Genomic DNA, 20181 nt, shown 5'->3' with positions numbered 1-20181 from the left:
TGGATTCTTTCTTCTCCTCCTCTCTTTATCTCACATACCTCTGACATTATCCTTTTCTATTTTGTCCTTTTTTTTCCCTAGAGCTGATAAAGAGGGATCCTATATTTTGTTAAGGAAAACTTCTTTACACCCACCTTCATCCCTTCTGTCTTCTCTAGCATATTAATCTCATTATCATCTCCAGTTCTCCTCTAATGTTCCAAACTCTCCCTATTTACTAGCTCATTCTATGAAAACACACCCAATCTCTCCATCAAACTTAAAAAAATAGAAATAAAAAAAGAGGAAATCTCTCTCTCGGTTTCCCTCTCCTTCTTCCTCTCCCTCTCCCTTTTCCTCTCTCTCCCCTGCTGCTTCCCCAACCTTCTCTCTCCTTCCTTCTCTCTCTCTCTCTCTCTCTCTCTCTCTCTCTTTTCCTTCCTTCCTCTCCTTTTTCCTCTCCCTTCCTCCCATTCTCTCCTCAAAATACATACACATATGTTTTTTTTGAGATGCCCCAAACTGAAAACTAAAGGGATGTTCATCAATTGAAGGATTGCCACACAAATTGTGGTATATGAATGTGATAGTATACTACGGTGATATAGAAAATTGTCATTTCTTCATTTCTAAGAAACATGGAAACTCTTTTATAAATAGATTCAGGCTAAAGGGAATAGAAACTGAAGAACAATATGATAACATCAATACGATAAAAATTAACAATACATTAATAACAATATAACTTTGTCATCTATTTGGAGGGAACAACAAGTTGCATATTGTTGATTTGTGGTTTCATGTGCAACCATTTTTTTTATTGTACTATGTTGTAGAAGTGCTTCTTTTGTGAATTGAAAATAAAATTTTATAAATGAAGAATTTTGAAGATTTATATGAACTGATAAAGAAAAATAAAGAATGAGAAAATTTCATACAATAATAAAAAAACACAACAAAAACAAACAATTCTGAAAACTGTAAAAAGAATGACATTCATGAATCCAGAGTACCTGTGATAAAGAATGTTATTCACCTACTTATAGAGAGGTGATAGACTTAAGATATAGAAAAATATGTTTCTTTAAAAATATGGAGGTTGATGTTACATGTTTTTGCTTAACTATGCATATTTAATACAAAGAGTTAATTTTTTTCTTCAATATGGTAACAACGGGGATACAAAGGAAAGAATATAGATTTCTACTGATTGAAAAAAAACTTCAATAAAAAGTCCTTAGTAGATTCTACTATTCTTTATAACTTTCATCCTATTTAGCCCCTCCTTTTCTTCTTGGTTAAATTCTTCCAAAAAATTCATTTTTTCTTGCTGACTAAATGCCTCTTTTTCTCCCTCCTTCTCCTCCTAATTTGATCTCCTTGATGTCCCAAAGGACTTTCAAAAGTCTTCTCCAGTACTACAATTTGAAATATCTCCTATACATCTCCTTTCCACTTATACAACCACCTTCATTTTAGACTCTTATTGCCTCATCCTAGATTTGGATTATAATAAAAGCTTTTTAAAAATCTGATCTTTCTACCTATTTTTACCCAAATTCAAACCCATCCTTCAAACAGCAATAAAAAATGAGTTTCTAAAAACCATTCTGTGGGGCTCAACTTTTCTTATAGCCTTTCTCATAGCTATACGTTGCTATTGAAAAAAAAAAGTCAAAGGATTATACAGACTTTTGTTGGCCAAAATGTTGTCTCTGCTTTTTAGTATGCTGTCCAGATTTGCCACAGCTTTCATTCCAAGAAGCAAGCATCTTGTAGTTTTATGGCTGCAGTGACCATCTGCAATGATCTTTGAGACTAAGAATATAAAATCTGATATTGCTTATATTTCTTTTCCCTCCATTTGTCAGGAAGTGATGAAATTAGTCACCAAAATCTTGGGGTTTTTAATGTTAATCTTCAAGTCAGCTTTTTCACTCTTCTCTTTCACCCTCATCAAGTGGTTTATGGACTAGAATCTGGATTACTGGATCCATGGTTCAGGGCAGCTTCTAATGCTATGAACTACAGGCTAGTCCTAGTGAGAGTCAAGCTGAAAAGAAGTTGGGGATGGCTGGGCTCCTGAGGGAGCATCTTGAGAAGAGACTAGGGCCTCTGGCCAAGCTTCCTTTTCCCTACCTACTTACAATTTGCTGTTACTGACCTTGACTTCAATCTCTAGGATCGAACTCCTAAGTAGAAGATTTGGAATACTCAGAAAAACTAAAAAGAGAACTTAGAGCCAGTATCAGGGCAATTCCAGAATCTAATTTGATCAAATGAAGTTTCTTCCACTGGGAAGTCTCCTAAGATCTCCAGACTAATCTTCCCCATTCCTGAGGATGGGAAGGAAAGCTAGGATGTGCTAAGTAGCTCACATATTCAGTCCATTGCCAAACAAATCTCATCTTCTCTATTTTCACAAAATATCTCTTGTACATCTCCTCTCCACTTATACAACCACCTTCATTTTAGACTCTTATTGCCTCATCCTAGATTTGGATTATAATAAAAGCTTTTTAAAAAATCTGATCTTTCTACTTATCTTTACCCAAATTCAAATCCATCCTTCAAACAGCAATAAAAATGAATTTCTAAAAACCAATTTAAAATCTATTCCTATCTACATTTCTTGCAGATATAAAGGAGGCATACATGATCAGTTCCTTAATATCTATAATCAACTCAATGATCAACTATAATTCCAAAGGACTGATAATAAAAGATGCTTCTCATTTCCTGTCAGAGAGCTGATGGTGATATGCAGGTGGTGATATGCAGTTTTAGAAATGTCCTTTATGGGAATTTGTTTTGCTTGCCTATGTGTATTTGTTACAGGGCCTTTGTTTATTTTTTTCAAAAAAAATGCAAAAATAGTTCTCAACGTTCACTCTTGCAAAACCTTGTATTCCAAATTTTTCTCCTTCCCTCATCAACTTCCCCCTCTCCTAAAGGGCAAGTTAGCCAATAAGTTTAAACATGTGCAATTCTTCTAAACATTTATCATGCTGCACAAGAAAAATCAGATCAAAAGGGGGAAAATTGAGAAAGAGAAAAAGAACCAAACAACAACAACAAAAAAGGTGAAAATATTACTTTCATCCCCATAGTCCTCTCTTGATCTTAAAGATTATGCAATCAAAGTTCTCATTTTGTAGATGAGCAAAGTAGATTAGGTGAAAGGATTTGGCAAATGCCACATAGGATTTCAATAGTAGCATCAAAATTGAACACTTACCCCCAGACATTAAACCTGATTCACTGGATCACATAGTCAAACACTAGGAAGTCTCAATTCAAACCCAAATCCTTAGGATTCTAACACTGCTTGAGAACATTGTGAGAAGAGGGCCCAATTAAACTTCTCATTGTCTAGGAAACATCTGAAATAAACTGGAAATTCTAGACCACTCTCCGATACAGGATGAGTTTATCCTTCCCTCAAAAGGTCTAGCTTTTGAGAAGCTTCATTCATAAGCTGAGGAACAGAGCAACAAAACTGGACCCGGTGAGGTAATACCCAACCTTAAAAGATCTAAGGGTAGCTAGGAGATGAAGCAGACAGAATGCTGAGCCTGGAGTCAGGAAGACTGAGTTCCAAGCTAGCCTTGAATGTGAACCTGCGCAAGTCACTTAACCCTTTTTACTTCAGTTTTTTCATCTGTAAAAGGAACCAGAAAAGGTAATAGCACACAACTCCAGTATTTTTGCCATGAAAACCCCATATGGGTTCATGAAGAGTTAGTTACAACTAAAATGACTGAACAAACAAAACATCTTGAGGAAGTGGGCTAGAGATGATTAAAAACCACTGTTATATAATGGTGGGGGCTAAGAATCTCTTACAGCTCCAGCAAGTAGAATTTCAATTCAATTCAATCAAACTTTGTTAAATGGCAACTCATTGCTTTTGGCATAGGGCCTTCTAGTTCATAGGTACTTATAATCTCATTTTCTTATAAAACGAAGAGGAGCTTATGGAAATGAGAAAGGAAACAAAACCAGAAGTGGGTAGATCAGAATGTGCTGTGACTTTAGAATAGAGACAAGCTTCAAAATATGAAACTGTAAACCTAACAGGGCATGGAATTATCACCTTCAAAGTAATTTTCATTTCTCTAAAATTAAGTGATTGACGCTAATGAATTATCAGAGCTAATGGGGAAAAAAGGGAGATTAAATCAACATTGTCTGTTATTCAGAGAACACGAGGAAGAGCTGCCAAGAACCATTTTCCATTTCGTGAGGAGCTACAGAGGCGGCAGTAAGCCACACATTGCAGAATGATGATTTCCTGCTGTGTCTGGATTGAGCTAAATAAATGTGTATAGAGTCAGAGCAGAGACTAAATGACTTATTTTTCTTGGCCACTTACTGTTTGAAGAATTTGTTAACTAACTTCTCTGCTGACAAAGACAAATGGTTGATGTTAAATAAAAGCAAATTTATGTGACTATAAATTATATAAAATTGTTATTTTCTATGTTACTGAGGGGATGGAGCTTCCCCAGCAAAGATGCACTATATTCTTGTAGTAACAAAATGGCCATCAAACTTGTGTCCTCTACCCATGATTTATTAGTTGAGTGACCTTGTCAAGTCCCTTAAGCTCTCTGAGATTCAATTTCCTCATCAGGAAAATGGGAATAATAATCGTTTTACTATCTATTTCCTGGGGTTGTTGTCAGGTTCCAATGAAATAATGTATATAAATCATTATGAGGATGTAAAGCTTTTATTATAAACTTGTCATCCTCTAGATTTACTATCAGGTGACACAAGCTATCCACATGATTTTAGGTAAGTCACATAAGCCTCAATATCTACTCCTGTACAATGAATGAGTTGGATTGTGTGACTTTCTATGTTCCTTCTCAGCTCTATAGGGAACTATAGAGTTCTATGATAATTTTATAGTTATTTTTAGCATGTACATCTGGAAGAACCCTCATGAATCTTAAGGTCATGGGGCTGGAAGGGACTTCAGAAATCAGATAGACAAAATTCCTCATTTTATAGATAGGGAGTTTCAGTGATTTTTTTGAAGGCCTCATGGTAGTGAGTAGAATGAGAAATGGCATTCAGACCTTCTAAACGTAAGCCTGGTGCCTTTATTTATTTATTTGTTTGTTTGTTATTTAATCATTCATTCATTCATTTCATTTCTTTCTTTCTTCTTATTTATTTGTTTGTTTTTACTGTTATACTTTCTCTTGTTGGGTTTCCTATTGACAAGAAGGGGCAGCTAGATGGCACAGCAGCTAGAGCAATATTGGAATATGGAAGATTAATATCAAATCCAGCCTTACATACTTACTAGCTCTGTGACCCTGGGTTAGTCACTGAACCTCGTTTGCCTCAGTTTCCTTATCTGTAACTTGACTGCAGAAGGAAATGCAACACATTTGGCAATGTATCTTTGCCTAGAAAACCCCAAATGGGGTCACAAAGAATTAGACATAACTGAAATGACTGAACAACAAAATTACTAGAAAACAAATTTTAATAAAATTAGATAGACTTTGTCACTTATTTTAATCTTATATTATCTATTAGAATATATGGACATTTATATGTCCATACAAACACATACCCCAGTAAATGAGCATATACATATTAATAGACTTTGTCACTTATTTTAATCTTATATTATCTATTAGAATATATGGACATTTATATGTCCATACAAACACATACACCAGTAAATGAGCATATACATATTAATTCCCTAAATAGTTCTGGCTAAACATTCAAACCAAGGTCATTCCATCAAATTCAGCTCTCCAGCAATAACCAATAAATCAACTGAAACAAATTTTTCTGTGGTAAATTATCCTTCTTCTTCATGGTTGTGAAGATGGAGGAGAACTGGAATGATCTGCTGCCAACGTAAACCAATGCAATAAATAAATGAAATGGCCAGTTGTCAAATGGTGAAAATTACATGGTTGAAAATGCAATTGGGTTTCAGAGACTCTCATCCTTATCCTGGTCGCAGTGCGGGAGAAACAGCATTTTATGGATCAGTCACAAAGACTGTTTATCTTTGACTGTAGCCAAGAACTTAAGTCTAATTATTGCTCAACTGTCATAATAAAATCAGAAGAAATATAAACAATTTATGCGTATATTAAGCGGCTAAATATTATGTTTAATTTAACACTGTGCATGCATACTGCTAGGCTAATGAAATCATCTGGGATTATTGCCTATATTCAAAATAAAATAGCTATTTGGGTTTGAGTAAGTTTGTGACTGCTGTATAATATCACTAAATTCTCACTGAAATATCCTCTTCTAGGAAACAAGGAGATATAAAATGACCCTTCCTTTACTATATGTGTGGTAGATATCATAAGCATTATTCTTATAAAGTGAAAGTTTTTTTTTTCCCTTTTGGCAAAATTCTAATGGTAGGATTGTGTAGAAATCATCTGGCAGAGTAAAGGGTTATAGGATCATATATCACAACTCTAGACCTAGAAGGAATCAGATCTAAGCTTTTCACTTTACAGATGAAGAAACTGAGGTCCAAAAATAAAATGAAGAGTTATTCAAGGACATATGAATAGGTACTCATAGGATGATCAATACAGACTAAAATAAGTGAAGAGATATCAGAGGTCATATAATCACATTTCTCATTTTTCAGATGAAGAAATTGAGGTTTAGAGAGCTTGACTGATTTATCCAAAATCACACAGATAGTATATAGCAGAGGTAAGATTTAAATCTAATTCTTCTGCCTCCCAATTTGGTATTGGGTGATTTCATTTCCTTATTCTTTGGTCCATAATTTATAGGGCATTTTCACAGTTATGGAAGAAGGATGATATACCATAGAATACTACTCCATCTTTGATAACTATCTCTCCTATAAAATCTAAATTAATCTCTGTCTTTATAGAATGGTATAACAAAGATCATGATGATGAAGGCAGAGACCCTGAAGGATAGGATTCACATAAAACTCAAAGTGTACAAACTATAAAATGACATCTCTGATAGAAAGATGACATGAATAGTCAGGGAAATCTTCCAAATTCAAAGTTTCTTCTGAAATCTCAACAGCTCTTCTGTCTTATCAATATGGAAGCTAAAATTTTTCCGTGCCCTACATTGCTCACCTTCTAGAAGTAAGGAGAGACTTCTTGCATTGCTGAAGAAAGTAGAAGAATGCTATATGACATTCATCAGAATATTACTATTCATTGTTGAAAATTAGATGAAACATTTTTTTTACATTTGCTCAAATTACTATAATTCTCATAAATTACCTTTAAGGCTGTTTTGAACTTCTAATGCTATATCCAGAGCATTAAAGGGCAGAACTGGATCATTGGCAATTTGCAAAATCACTTCTCCTGAGAGCTGAAAGAAAAAGAGAAAAAAAATTGCTAATGTGTATAATAATTAAAGTGGGATTTGGGGGGATGGGATGGCCAGAATTTCATAAAATGTTATACATCAGGGGAAAGAAAACACATGAAAAAGGATAAGATTTTTTTGAAAATGTTTATTCTAATAATAAAAAAAAACTGTACATATGCTATATATTACATATATATTCATTTTAATCCTTTATTGCTTAGGGAAAAAATAAATCACTCAATATGTTTTACCTGTCTTAGAGTAGTATGATGAAATTTAATATTTGGTGTTCCTTAAGTATGAAACACACTATTGGGAAATAGTTTGCTCTAAAACATGGAGGTGAGATATTTGAACTTTTAATCAGTTGCTTATCAGTTAGATGAATTCATCATATGACAGAAAAAAGCAAAAGAGCTGAAGCAGATAACTTAGAATGAATGTCAGATTAATGGAATCAGTATTGTAGCATCATAGATGTACTCTATTTTATTGAAAACATAATTTGATCAAATAAAGGCTCAAAAATAATACTGTTGTTCTCACCAGACTCAATCTTTTTTTTTTCTCTTAACTGAAAAGTCATCAGCACAATTGACACCACCCATAAACCACATTAAGTTTAAAATAGAAAAGATGGTTACAAGTTTCTCCTCACATAGACAATGGAATGGACTTTAGAAATAATCTAGTCTAATTCTTCATTTTATGAAAAACGAAACTAAGATTCAGAAACATGGAACAAATTACTAAGGATCCCATACATCAAGTGCCTTCTATGTTAGAACTCTCGGTTTGTGCACTGGGGGCAATAGGAAGTCTAGATTAGGTATGATCTCAGACTTTACAGATTTTATAACAGATTAGGGAGATAAGATAAAATGGATAATATATAACAAAGGGACCAAGGCCTTTAAAGTCTAGCCCACTCCAGATAAAAATCTAATTTCGATCTATTAGTATATTTGTTAAATAAGAAGAAATATAAATGTGTTTGTATAAATGTGTTTTCTAAATCAATATAAAGCCCACAGGAATTCTTATATAAGGTTTAGAGGCCCTCATTCCTATTTTAGTTTGACTCCATTGTATATAAGAACCAAATTCAACCTCTTACCATTTTTGGTAGGAGGTTTTTGAGAATTGCTGTGAATGAAAAATTCACCATACTGTAACCAACTTGCTGATGAAGATCTATTGCTTCTCCTTTGACCTTCCTTTTGAAAGAATATTTGACCTAGTCATGCTTCAATAGCTGGATCATCTTCCTCTGTCTCTTCCTCCAAGAAGGGAAAATAAGAGTGATCCTGAAACTGAATTTTTTTTAAATTAGAGTACCATGCCTCTTCTTCATCAATGTCTACCGGATAATAGACATTGCTGAGCACATAGACTTTGCCTATATTTTTGACTTTGATTTTGACATGAATAGGCTGAAGGTGAAAACGAAGGTTAAGGAAGCCTATGAAAACTCTACCTAGGAAAGTGTTGGTGGGCATTTTTTTTAATCTTCAGAGCAAGATGTAGCAGTTCTGACAACAGGAGGGTAAGTCAGCCATCCTGTATTTCTCTCTCTATATATATATATAAACACATGGCAACCCATGCTAGTGTTTTGAAAGCACCTGGCCCGCTCCTGATCTCTAGGTACAAATTAGTTCATATGCAGAAAGAAGGTTACTGGAAATCTTGCTGTGTGGGAAAGGGAGAGGAACTCTCCCTCAGCTTCTTTCAGAGCTGGTATAGATCTTTTCAAATTCTCCCTTTGGTGGAAGGGTAAGTACATTGGTCTAGCCAGAGCATCTCCAATTTTAAAGCACTTTCATATTCTTTGATCCTCACAATGCTTTGAAGTTGGCAGGGCAGGTATACTTGTCACCATTTTACAGATGAACTGAGACTGGTAAAAGTTCATAAAAACCTATAGTTTAAAAACCATGAACTGGAGGGGAAGGGATCTTACAGTTGAAATGGAAGCCGAGAGATTTTCACTGACTTCCTGAAGTCATAGAAATAACATATTGAATATTTAGAGCTGAAACCCTTCCCTCCCTTCCCCAAAGGCTTTCTGGAGTCAGAAAGACTTGAATTCAAAACTGGCTTCAGACAATTACTAGCCTTATGACCCTGGACAACTCATTTAACCCTGTTTGCCTCAGTTTCCTCATCTGCAAAATGAGCTAGAGAAGAAAATAGCAAACCCCTCCAGTATCTTTGTCAAAAAAAACTCCAAAAAACTCCAATTGACTAAATGACTGAACAACTCCTGACTTCAAATTTAGCACTATTTCTATGGTACTTCAGGGTTAATTGACTTTCCTAAAGTTACACAACCACTTAAAAATCACAGAATATTGAAATTACTTCAACCACCTCGTTTTTATGCAATCACAGAATCTCATATCTAGAAGCAAACTTAGAGATCATCTTTTCTAACTGTCTCATTGTCAGTTGAAAGTCTTGACTTGAGATTGCCAAGACCTCAAAGATGTGAATTATAGAATTTCAGCATTTTAAAGGATTTCAAAGAATACCTAGTTTGTCCTGATAAAGGATTTCCTTTGCAATGTACTAGACAAATTTGTTTATACAGATTCCACTCTGTCCTTTATTTATGAATTCTTCCTTTTATTTATTTGTAATACATACGCATCATAGGTATGACATATATGTATGAGCCATGCCTATTCATATACATGTATGCACACTGAATACACACACATATATCTAAGTAGTCAAGCTTGATAGAAGTCTGGTCCTGGAGTCAAGAATTAAATCTGGCTTCAGACAATAACTAGTTGTGTGATGCTAGGCAAATCACAGCCTCTCTTTCAGTTCCTTATCTAAAAATGAAGAAAGAAATGGAAAAAAAATCCTAAATCCTAAATGATTTAATTGGGTTCGGGGGTAATATGCAGAAATTGTGATGATATATATGGATTAATTTTGTTGAAATTAATAATTAATTCAATTAATTTTAATTGGCTCTTTAGGAATCTGTAAATAAACTGTCATATCATCAGCAAGTAAAGGACATTTCATTTTTCCTTTGGCTATGTTTATTCCTTTAATTTCTCTTTCTTTCACTATCTCCAAAACTACTATTTAAAGCACTATATCAAATAGTGGTAATGATAAACACTTTTGCTTTATCCTATCTTTTACTGGAAAGATCTCTAGTTTATTTCCATTATATATAATGCTGGCTTTTGGTTTTAGATAGATACTATTTACCATAATAAGGAAAGATCCATTTTTAGCCTTTTTAACAGAAATTAGTGTTGCAGTTTGCCCAAAGCTTTTTCTGCATTTATTGAGATAATTATATGATTTCTGTTGTTTTTCTTATTATGAGCTATTACATTTACAGTATTTCCTACTATTTTACTTAATCCTGCATTCCTGATATAACTCCAAATCTGGTCATAATTTATAATATGTTTCTGTAGCCTCTTTGCTAATATTTAATTTAAAATGTTTTGGCAGCTAAAAAGTATTTATGTATCTGTCTAAATGAAACTTATCCCAATAGAATATAAAATCCTTGTAGAAAAGAACTGTTTTGGTTTTTTGTTGTATATCAAGACTTTGGCTTAAAAAAGCTGAGAGCCTCTCACCACAACTAAAGCCATCTCCACTCATCCTGATCTATATCTTGCCACTGGATTGAGGTGGCTCTAGAGGAGGAAGTGAGTAGGTAAGACTTTACCTAGCCCTCTCTTATTCACATCCAAATCACTTACTCAAATCCATACCTTCCTGGTATCATGGCTCTCTTGGAGAATGAGGGACAAACAACAAGATGAGAGCACAATGAATAGAGCATTGGATCTGGCATAAGGAAGGCATGAGTTTAAATTCATCCTTAGACACTAACTGGCTGTATAATCCTGGGAAAGTTATTTAAGAGCTCTCTGCCTCAGTTGCCTAAACTGTAAAATGGAGTTAATAATAGCATCTATTTCCTAGGGTTGTTGTAAGGATCAATTAAGTTAAAATTTGTAAGAAAAATATTAAGTATAGTATCTGGCATATAGTAGGTACTTATTAAATACATTTTGAAAGAGAGGCATTATGATATAATGTGAAAGAGGGCTTGGACTTGGTGTAAGGAAGACTTTGATTCAAATCATACCACAGATCCCAGGCAAGTTACTTAAGCTTCTTGTATGTCATTTTCTTCCTCTGTGAAACAAGAAATTTACAATAGATGACTTCTATACTCTCTCCTCATTCTAAATTTCTCTAAGTTTATGAAAAAAAGTAGTCTGATGTTTAAAAGAGTGAAGACAAATTAAGGAACGATAGTCTGTTTGCTAGATTCATTGGCTTTGAATCCGTGATCCTATGAAGTTAATGGTAATGTTTAACCTGAAAAAAGGAAGACATAGAGAACCCAATAGAATGTAAACTGCTTGAAGGCAGAGATTGTTTCATCATTATGTCTGTATACAAAGCTTCTTTTTAAAAGTATTTATTTATTTATTTTTACATTCTTTTTAAATTTTTTATTTTATTTTAAATTCACAGAGCAAAGTAAGCATTTTCATAACAGTACAATTAAAAAAGGTGAAAGCACATGAAACTGCAAAGCTACTTGTTGAACCCTAAAATTAAAAAATCATAGCTACCCCCGCCCCTTCCTTGCCATTAGGACTGGAAATTGATTTTTTTAAAAAAAGGATGCCAGCAAAAACTTGGCGTTCTGATCACCTTTACATACTATTGTGTCATAAACTCCAGGTGCATTGTCTTGCTCCTTGGTGGGATAATTTCCCCCTCTGTTTGAGTATTGCCCTTTGCTTCACTGTCTCCTGCCCGGGATCTTTTTATCTTGACCTCTATCCTCTCAGGATTAAGTTATGATCCTTTCATGGAATTATGGCTTGTCCATCCTCCTAGTGTCCTCCTCTCTCCCCAATTGCCTTTGTTTCTCCTATAAGATTGTATACTCAGATTAAATATTCTATCTGCAAACTCTAGTTAACTAAAACCCTATATAACTTCCCTGTCTCAGTTTTTCTAGGTTGAATGCTTTGGACAAGAGTCAGCTAGTCTAAACTCTCCACATTAAAGTTTAAAAATCAACCTATGTCTGCCTCAGTTTCTCGGATATTACATTCTATGCACAACTTTGTAAGTTATTTAGCCTGTAGTAGGTACATAATAGATCCTTGTTTAATTGAATTAAAGAGATTTGCATTATAGCTGTCTTGTTAGAAAGACTATTGTACCGATAAGGTTTTACTTGTTCTAGTTGGTACAAAACATGATTAAAATATTGAATGGAAATAAGGAATAATTTAGGCATCATGAAAATATACTTCCTGACAGTCAGAGCTGCCCCAAAGGGAAATCAACTGCCTCATAAGGAAGGTATATATCACCTGAACTTTTCATAAGTAGTCAATCAATTGATAAATATTTATTAAGCATCTCTTGTGTGCCAGGTACTGTGCTAAGCATTGGGAATACAAATGAAGGCATAAGACAGTCTCTGCTTTCAAGCAAGTTCACAGTACTGGATGATCATTTGTTATAGATGTTGTAGGGAAGAATTTTGTTCAATTACTGAACACACTGGATGATCCCTGGGGTTTCTCACAACTATGAAATTCTGCATGAGTCTCTATCTCCAAATCCAATCTTCTTTGCAATGGCCCTCCATTTGCTTAACCTATGGGCTCATTTAAATCATAAGTGCCTGAAACTTAGGGACCATCTCTCCTTATATTGCACCATTCCCCTTATACTGTTAACATCACAAAAATGAGGCTTTGCTTTCATAAGATGTTTGGGATTACTAAAGGAACTTTATAATTTCCCAAAAGCAATCCAGCCACTCTTCTCTTCTTTTTTGACTCTAGGCCATCTGTCCCTTTTGTTCCTGATATTTCTACTGTAAGACAAGTCCTTTAGAGTGTCCATCTGATGCTTGTTTAATCTGAGCATAAACAGTCTTAATTAACTTGTTTTTTCTGTATGAATGGACCAGCCAAACTCTTTGGAATAAATATACATCTCTTCCAGGAGGCTCTGCAATACCTTGGGGTTTTTATATATTCAGCCCAATGTCAACCACCAACAGAAACATCTTGTAGTGCATCATTATAAACCAGAAATCCCTCTGTGACTTGTACTTTTCATTGAATCTCCTCCATGACAGTGGAAAATACTTTTGGTAAACATATATCTCCTTATTTTAGACTTTTCCAGAGGTTATTATCAGGATATCACTATTCTATTGTTCCCTTTCCATTCAGGAATTCTGGATGATCTTGATACCTGGATGAGAGATACCTTGTAAAAGTGTCTTCACAGAGATGTTTTTTTTTTTTCTACTCAAATCAAAATCCCTGACCGCTTTCTATGCAACAATAATCCTGAAAGAATCTAATATTTATTTATTAACAATCTTCCAATTAATTATGAGATGAAAAGGATGTGGTTCATTGTTGAAGACAACTTGTGAAAACCTACTTGTTTTCTGCTAATGCCCTCATTCCTTGGATAGATGACTATTATAAAGATTTTATCAAAGTGGAAGAGTAGGCATATGAGATGAAAGTTCTTAATATTACATTGATTGATTTTTCTTTTGGTGTTAGTAAAGCAAGCAATAAAATTTTTCTATTTACCTTTGATATCTTTCCATCTTTTAGGTATGTTGTATATGGCCTCTTCATTCCTCACAATTCTATTCCCTTCACGTTGAACGAACCCATTATTATCTTTTAATTCCATTTCCCTCTATCTCAGGACCATGGCATTAGGACTAAATATGGTGGTACCAATTTCCTCAATAAAGAAATCAGTTGATTAAAACAGTTTTTACAACTTTTGTATTCTTCTTCTGTTTGTAGTCCTTTTATTTTCTTTCTCAAATACCCTTGAGGTGACTTTGCTTAGTTGAATACCTTGCCAATCTTTTTAAAACTGGTTTTACTCTCCACTGCTTTTCTGTGCTTTATGAGACCATACTGCTCATAATCATCCATCATTCTTGTTTGTAAAACTCTGCAGAAGTATGTATTCTAACCTTGTATTACCTTTGGCAACCATATTTCTGTTTGGCCAGTAGGTTGAATATTTGCTTTCTTATATGCTTATGTTTTGGGAACATTCTCTCACTCTCTCCTCCCTGTTCTTCCTTCCTTCTCCCTTTCCTTTTCCTCTCCCTCTTCTTCTCTGTTTCCCTTTCTCTCCCTTCCCCCCTCCACAATTAATTTACATTGATTCAACTTCTAGATAAAAAAAGTTTATATTGACAAAATAAATGAAAGCAACAGTAACAATAGTTTCCTCCTGAAGTTTAGCTTGAAGCCATAGGAAAAAAGAATCAGAGAGAAATTATTTCAAATTTTTCTTTAAAGTACAAAAAAAAAAGAATAAGAAATAGAGTAGCAAAGACAAACAAAAAAATGTCTTATTCTTCTAGATTTCAAAGAATACCAAGGGTGATATATAGGTTTCACCTTTCAAATTCCTTTTCTTTCAGTTTGGCATTCTCTTACTTGGGAAATGCCCCTAAACTTAATGAAATACTTAGTATATAGCAGGTCTGTAATATTCTAGCTAGGTAACTCAGTAGATAGAGAGTGGACCTTAAGTCAGGAAAGTCTGAGATTAAATCTGATTTCAGACACTTATTAGCTGTGTAATACCTGGAAAAGGTAATTGCTGTTTACCTCAGTTTCCTAAACTATGAAATGTAGTTGATAATAGTACCTCTTTCCTAGGGTTGTTGTGAGAATCAAAAGAGAAATATTTCTAAAAATATCTGGCACAGAGTTTGTGTTTAATAAATAAATTTTGAAAGAGATGCAGTATGGTATGATGAATGAATCCAGGAACACGGAATTTAGAAGCCTTGGATTCAAATCATACTGCAGTTATTTAGTAGCTATGTGACTCTTTGCAAGTCATTTAATTCCATAAATTACCATTTTCCTTGTCTGCCAAATAAAGGGTTTGAAATAGATAACTCTTCATTTTGGGGCAGAAAGGTGATTGACTAATTACAAGGGATGCTCCTTAGACTTCCTTGAAGTTTTGAAATGCTGCTTTAAGAAAATGGTATGATCTGGAAAATCTATATTTTCCTGTTTCTTGTCTTTGAATTACTAAAAATAAGTGAGATGAACTGTCTGGTCTCAAAGGTCCTGTTTAGTTCTAAAAATCTATGATTTTATGATTCTAAATGGCAATTTCACCATCATCAGTACAGATAAAACATTTTAAAACCTTTTAAGTTATATATTATAATAACAGCCATTCTGCAAAGAAATTTACATACATTATCTCCCACAGGCCCTGATACTAAAGATATCAAGATATGCTCCCTTTTAAAACATAAATGGAGGCCCACAAAGATGATGGAACTTGTCCATATTTATCTAATTGGTGTCAAAGGCAGGATTTGAACCTTTGTCTTTCTGGCTTCAAATTTAGCACTCTATCCAGTGGGCCATGCTACACAAAAATAAAATTTAATGTATGCTTGTAGAAAAATAAAATATTCTTGATAAAGATGGGTACTACTTGACAAAGGAAATGTAGTTTTAGTGCCATGGTACAAAAGAGTCATATTTCCAATAAAAAAAAATGTCTGTGGCATAATTTCTTTTAGCCTCAGTCTAATTTCCCCTTATGCCACTGGTAAAAGATACATGGCAGTAAGTACAAGACGTATCTTAGTTATTGCTGAACAATTGGTATTCTTTTGAAAGAGAATCTATTTAAAATAAGAATGAACATTTCAGAGTAAATAAAAACATTTGAGACTATCATAAAAGAAAATGTTCATTGCGGTTTTAATAAAATATAGGTTATATTTTGTAACTGTGTAACAATTTTTAGAATGATAAAGAAGTAATCAAGTGATATTTAGATAAAATGACATTATATAACATTAAGCACCTACTGTATACAAGACACTGAGATGAAGAATGTCACCTCAGTGTCTTGTATACAGTAGGTGCTTAATAGAGGCTTATTTATCATCTTTGCAGCATTATCATAAAGATCACTGCCTCAAAAATATTTATGGCTTCATCATTTTCCCAAGAGCTTATCTCAACTCTTTAACAGTCAAATCATTCTCATTTCAAGTGAATTCATTTTGAATGTTATTTTTCTTGGACCAATTATTCACCAATAATAGCCACAGGTTATCATCATGGTCAGTAGGAACAATATTTGAATTGTAAAATAGCTAACTCTACCAATCAACTATCACCTGATACTTTCTGGCATACTTTTACACATTGTCACATCTACCCCACAAGACTGTTGTGAGGATCAAGTGAAATAATGGAACATGTAAGTGTTCTGGAAACTTTAAAGCACTTATCAAGGTTAGTTCCTATTATAAGCATCGAAAATCCATGGTGATCCTTGAAATTTCTTTGTTCTCAAAGACTGTAAGAATGAATCAGTAAATATCTGTTGAGGGCTTAAGACCTAGCACTATTCTAACAGTGTTTATACATACATACAAGCAAATGGTATCTATTCCTACAACATCACCCAAAACAGGTCAGTCCTTATACACTGTATTCATTCTTGACTCTCTACTTTTATCATTTTACCTCTCTCTACTAGTTAAAATAACCAGTTCCTTCTTATCTACTGACCTGAACCCTAGCCATTTTTTTCAAAGCTAATTTCCTCCGTGAACTCCTCCTTGATTCTCCAGGGCCAAAAAGTCCTTCCTCTCTGAAGCTCTGCTGTGATGTAGCCTGTGTGATTTCTCATTTTCTGATCTAAAACTGTATCTAAATTCAGACCCGTCTTAGGTTCAAATGTGGACTCAGATATTTACTAGTTGCATGACCCTGGCCAAGTTATTTTACCCATATTTGTATCATTTTTCTCATCTATAAAAATAAAAGGAGAAGGGAGTGACCAACCCACTAATAATTTTGCCAACAAACTCCTAAATGGGATCAAGAAATGTCAAATATAACTAAAATAACTGAATAACAACAATAGTTCAGAAGAACTTAAAATAACATCATCAACAACAAAAGTTTCCATAATTTTGCTAGCAAGGAAACTCCCTTGGTCAGGATAGATTAGCTAGACACTGACATTGTCGATGATTTGTTCAGGCTCGTGCAGCTCCAATGTATCTGAGTTTGGACTTAAATTCATATCTCTTTGCTGCCAAGACCATCTCTATTTCTTATACCACATTACTTCTGTGAACACAGTATCATAGAAACATAGGATTAGATCTTGATGCAGTGGATAGAGTGCAGAGAGCCCAGAACACCAGAGTTCTAACCTTGCCTCAGACACCTATTGGGTCTACTGGCTTTCCTTAATTCCTTTAAGTATCAACTAAAATCACATCTTGTACAACATCTTTCTGACCCCTCATTTCTATTGCGTCCACTCTCTTATTTTATTACTATTTATCCTGTATATAATTTATTCCTAAATAATTGTTTACAAGTTGACTTCCCCATCAAAGTAGCACAGGGACTACACATTTTGCCTCTTTTTGTATCCCCAAAGCTTACTAAAATGTCTGGCAGATAATAGGTATGTTATAAATGTTTTTTGACCAACTCCACCGTCTTATGTCTCTTCAAAACATATTGGTTTATCTTTTGTTGTTTGTGTGGTATATTTTCAAAGGAAATACTAGGCAAGTTGGTCCATGTAGTTTACCAAAAGAACGTCTGTTTCTTGTCCAACAAGGCCTTGGGGAAGAGAAATTGCTTTGGGGGTTGGACTTCAGCCTTGGTTACTCCGATGAAGGTGACAGAGAAGAAGAAATTAATTTGAACCTTTACTGTTGAAAAGGCCAACGAAAAGAAAGGTTCCTACCCAAGTGACTCAATTTGTTATGTTTTAGATCAATGTATGTGAGAAAGGATGTGGGTAGGAGGGAACAAAGGTTTAGAATCCCATCAGTTTTTATATCCTGAGGTCAACATAAAAATATTATTTTACTTAAGAAAAAAATCCCAAACTTGTTGGTGATTAATGTTGACACTAACAATCAGTGTTTGGATAGTTTGTCTGCAAAGTTTCCCTAAAGTACTTATAAATCTCAAAGCTTAAAATAAATGTGAACTCTTATTGTCTCTGTTTTACCTCCTAACACTGCCCCACCTTCCCCAATAGACTAAAGCTACCAACAGTTGTCTAGGCAAAAGTGAGTTTTACTTCCAGAAGGCAATGAAGCCATTAAGGGCCAATTAAATATTTATCAGGGAAATCCAAAGATGATCTGGTCTGGACAAGTGTTCTCATTATGAGCTCCCTAACTTTGATCAATTTATATAAAATGATTTTCGAGTACTTGCTTAACAGTCTTTGGATTCTACTTACCTCAGGTTATTTTAGGTAAATATAAGCTAGAAATTATGAAATCAAAGCCAACATGCCTTTAGTAATTAAAGTATTCCCCACATCTGATAGCAATTAAGAGAATTAACTAAAGAGCAATCAATTGTACAAAGGGAGAAAGAGAGAAGGTAAGAAGCAGATTATCTTGGCCAGTGGGTTGATAAAACTATTGCCATTTGCACAGCTTTGTGGATTGTAAACTGCTATTTACCTGAACATTAGAGCTTTTGAACCAAAGACAATCACTGAAACTTTCAGAAAAGTGGCAGTTGTTTGGTTCATTTATTTTTGTATTGCTTGTCAGCTGGAAGTGGGATAAATGGTTAATTTAACTTTCCTTTTATTTGGCTGGTCTCAAACCAAATGGAATTTTGATTGAAATGATTCAATCATCATATTATTTCAATATAGTACTCCCCCCAAAAAATCATTGATGACCCTATTGCCAATTTAAAGTTTGAACTCCTCTAACAAGGAAAGCTAGTACCCTCACCCAACATGTCAATATGCTTCTCTCCCATTACTCATCTCCATACTCTCTGTATTTCAGTAAAACTAAACTGTCCTCTGTTCCTTTAACATACTTTGTGCTTTTATGTTCTCGTTTTTCACAAGTCTGCCGTCCAAGGACCAACCATGCTAAATTCAAAATACCATTTCCAGGAGGCTGAGATAACGTGTTTTTCAGTCACATTGACAAAATGGCAACTCCTCAGGGCCATAGAATACTGTTTTCTGGTATTTCTGGGTCTGAAGGAAGTCAGAACCATAACAAAGTATTTTTGCTTGGGGTAAATACAAAACCATTAATTTTATCTAGGACAGAGGACATGCCTCTTGCTCTTGATTAGGGTTGGGGATGGAAGGACCCCATTTTATAGGGATATTAGAATGAGGCTGATATAAAGAAGGCCTGCCTGTGGTGATGGGTTGGGGGAGTAAGGAACTGTCCAGCCTACTATGTGTTAGCTTCCTACTGTGATTTCTTATTCTTACTAAGGCTGTTTTTCTGCTACTACTAAAGGACTGCAAATTCTGTTAGCACCTTCTAGATTCTTTGTCCTTCAACTTCTATACCCTGGGCTAAAACCTCTAGTTGTGCTGCATTTTATCCGTATCTCTGATGGCAGTGTGTGTGTGTGTCTGTGTGTTTGTGTCTGTGTGTAAAGTGAATGCTCTTGATTTCTACATTTCTACTCTGTGTTTTTGGGGAAGGGATTATCTTAGCAAGCAGCAGCAGTCTGGGTTTCTCTGTTGAGAAGTAAGTGTTATAAAGCTGAATGCAGAAGCATTTTTCTCCTCCATGAAGACACCGAGCCAATGTAGCACCTGCAGTACATAATCACCGGGGCCACATTCTGGGAAACTTCACCTTTTGCTTCCTTCCCTGCAACATCACAGGGAAGTAGCATCCTCTAATATGAGCACACATGATGATATTGTGTGTGTGTGTATTATGACTCCTTCCCT

The 20181-nt window shown here is 34.6% G+C and overlaps 1 protein-coding gene across 1 annotated transcript in view; it reads right to left on the bottom strand.

The window, feature by feature from the left end:
* NAALADL2 (N-acetylated alpha-linked acidic dipeptidase like 2) overlaps positions 1-20181 on the bottom strand; it is a 979587-nt gene that overhangs the window by 64615 nt on the left and 894791 nt on the right. The window contains exon 12 of the mRNA XM_051983192.1: positions 7257-7350. Within this exon, the coding sequence (XP_051839152.1) occupies positions 7257-7350 (94 nt within the window). The remainder of the gene's footprint in view (positions 1-7256; positions 7351-20181) is intronic.

This window comes from Antechinus flavipes, chromosome 3, assembly GCF_016432865.1.
Source record: "Antechinus flavipes isolate AdamAnt ecotype Samford, QLD, Australia chromosome 3, AdamAnt_v2, whole genome shotgun sequence".
Lineage (NCBI taxonomy): Eukaryota > Metazoa > Chordata > Mammalia > Dasyuromorphia > Dasyuridae > Antechinus > Antechinus flavipes.
Note: the sequence above shows the minus strand (reverse complement) of the source record. Positions and strands in the feature narration are given on the sequence as shown.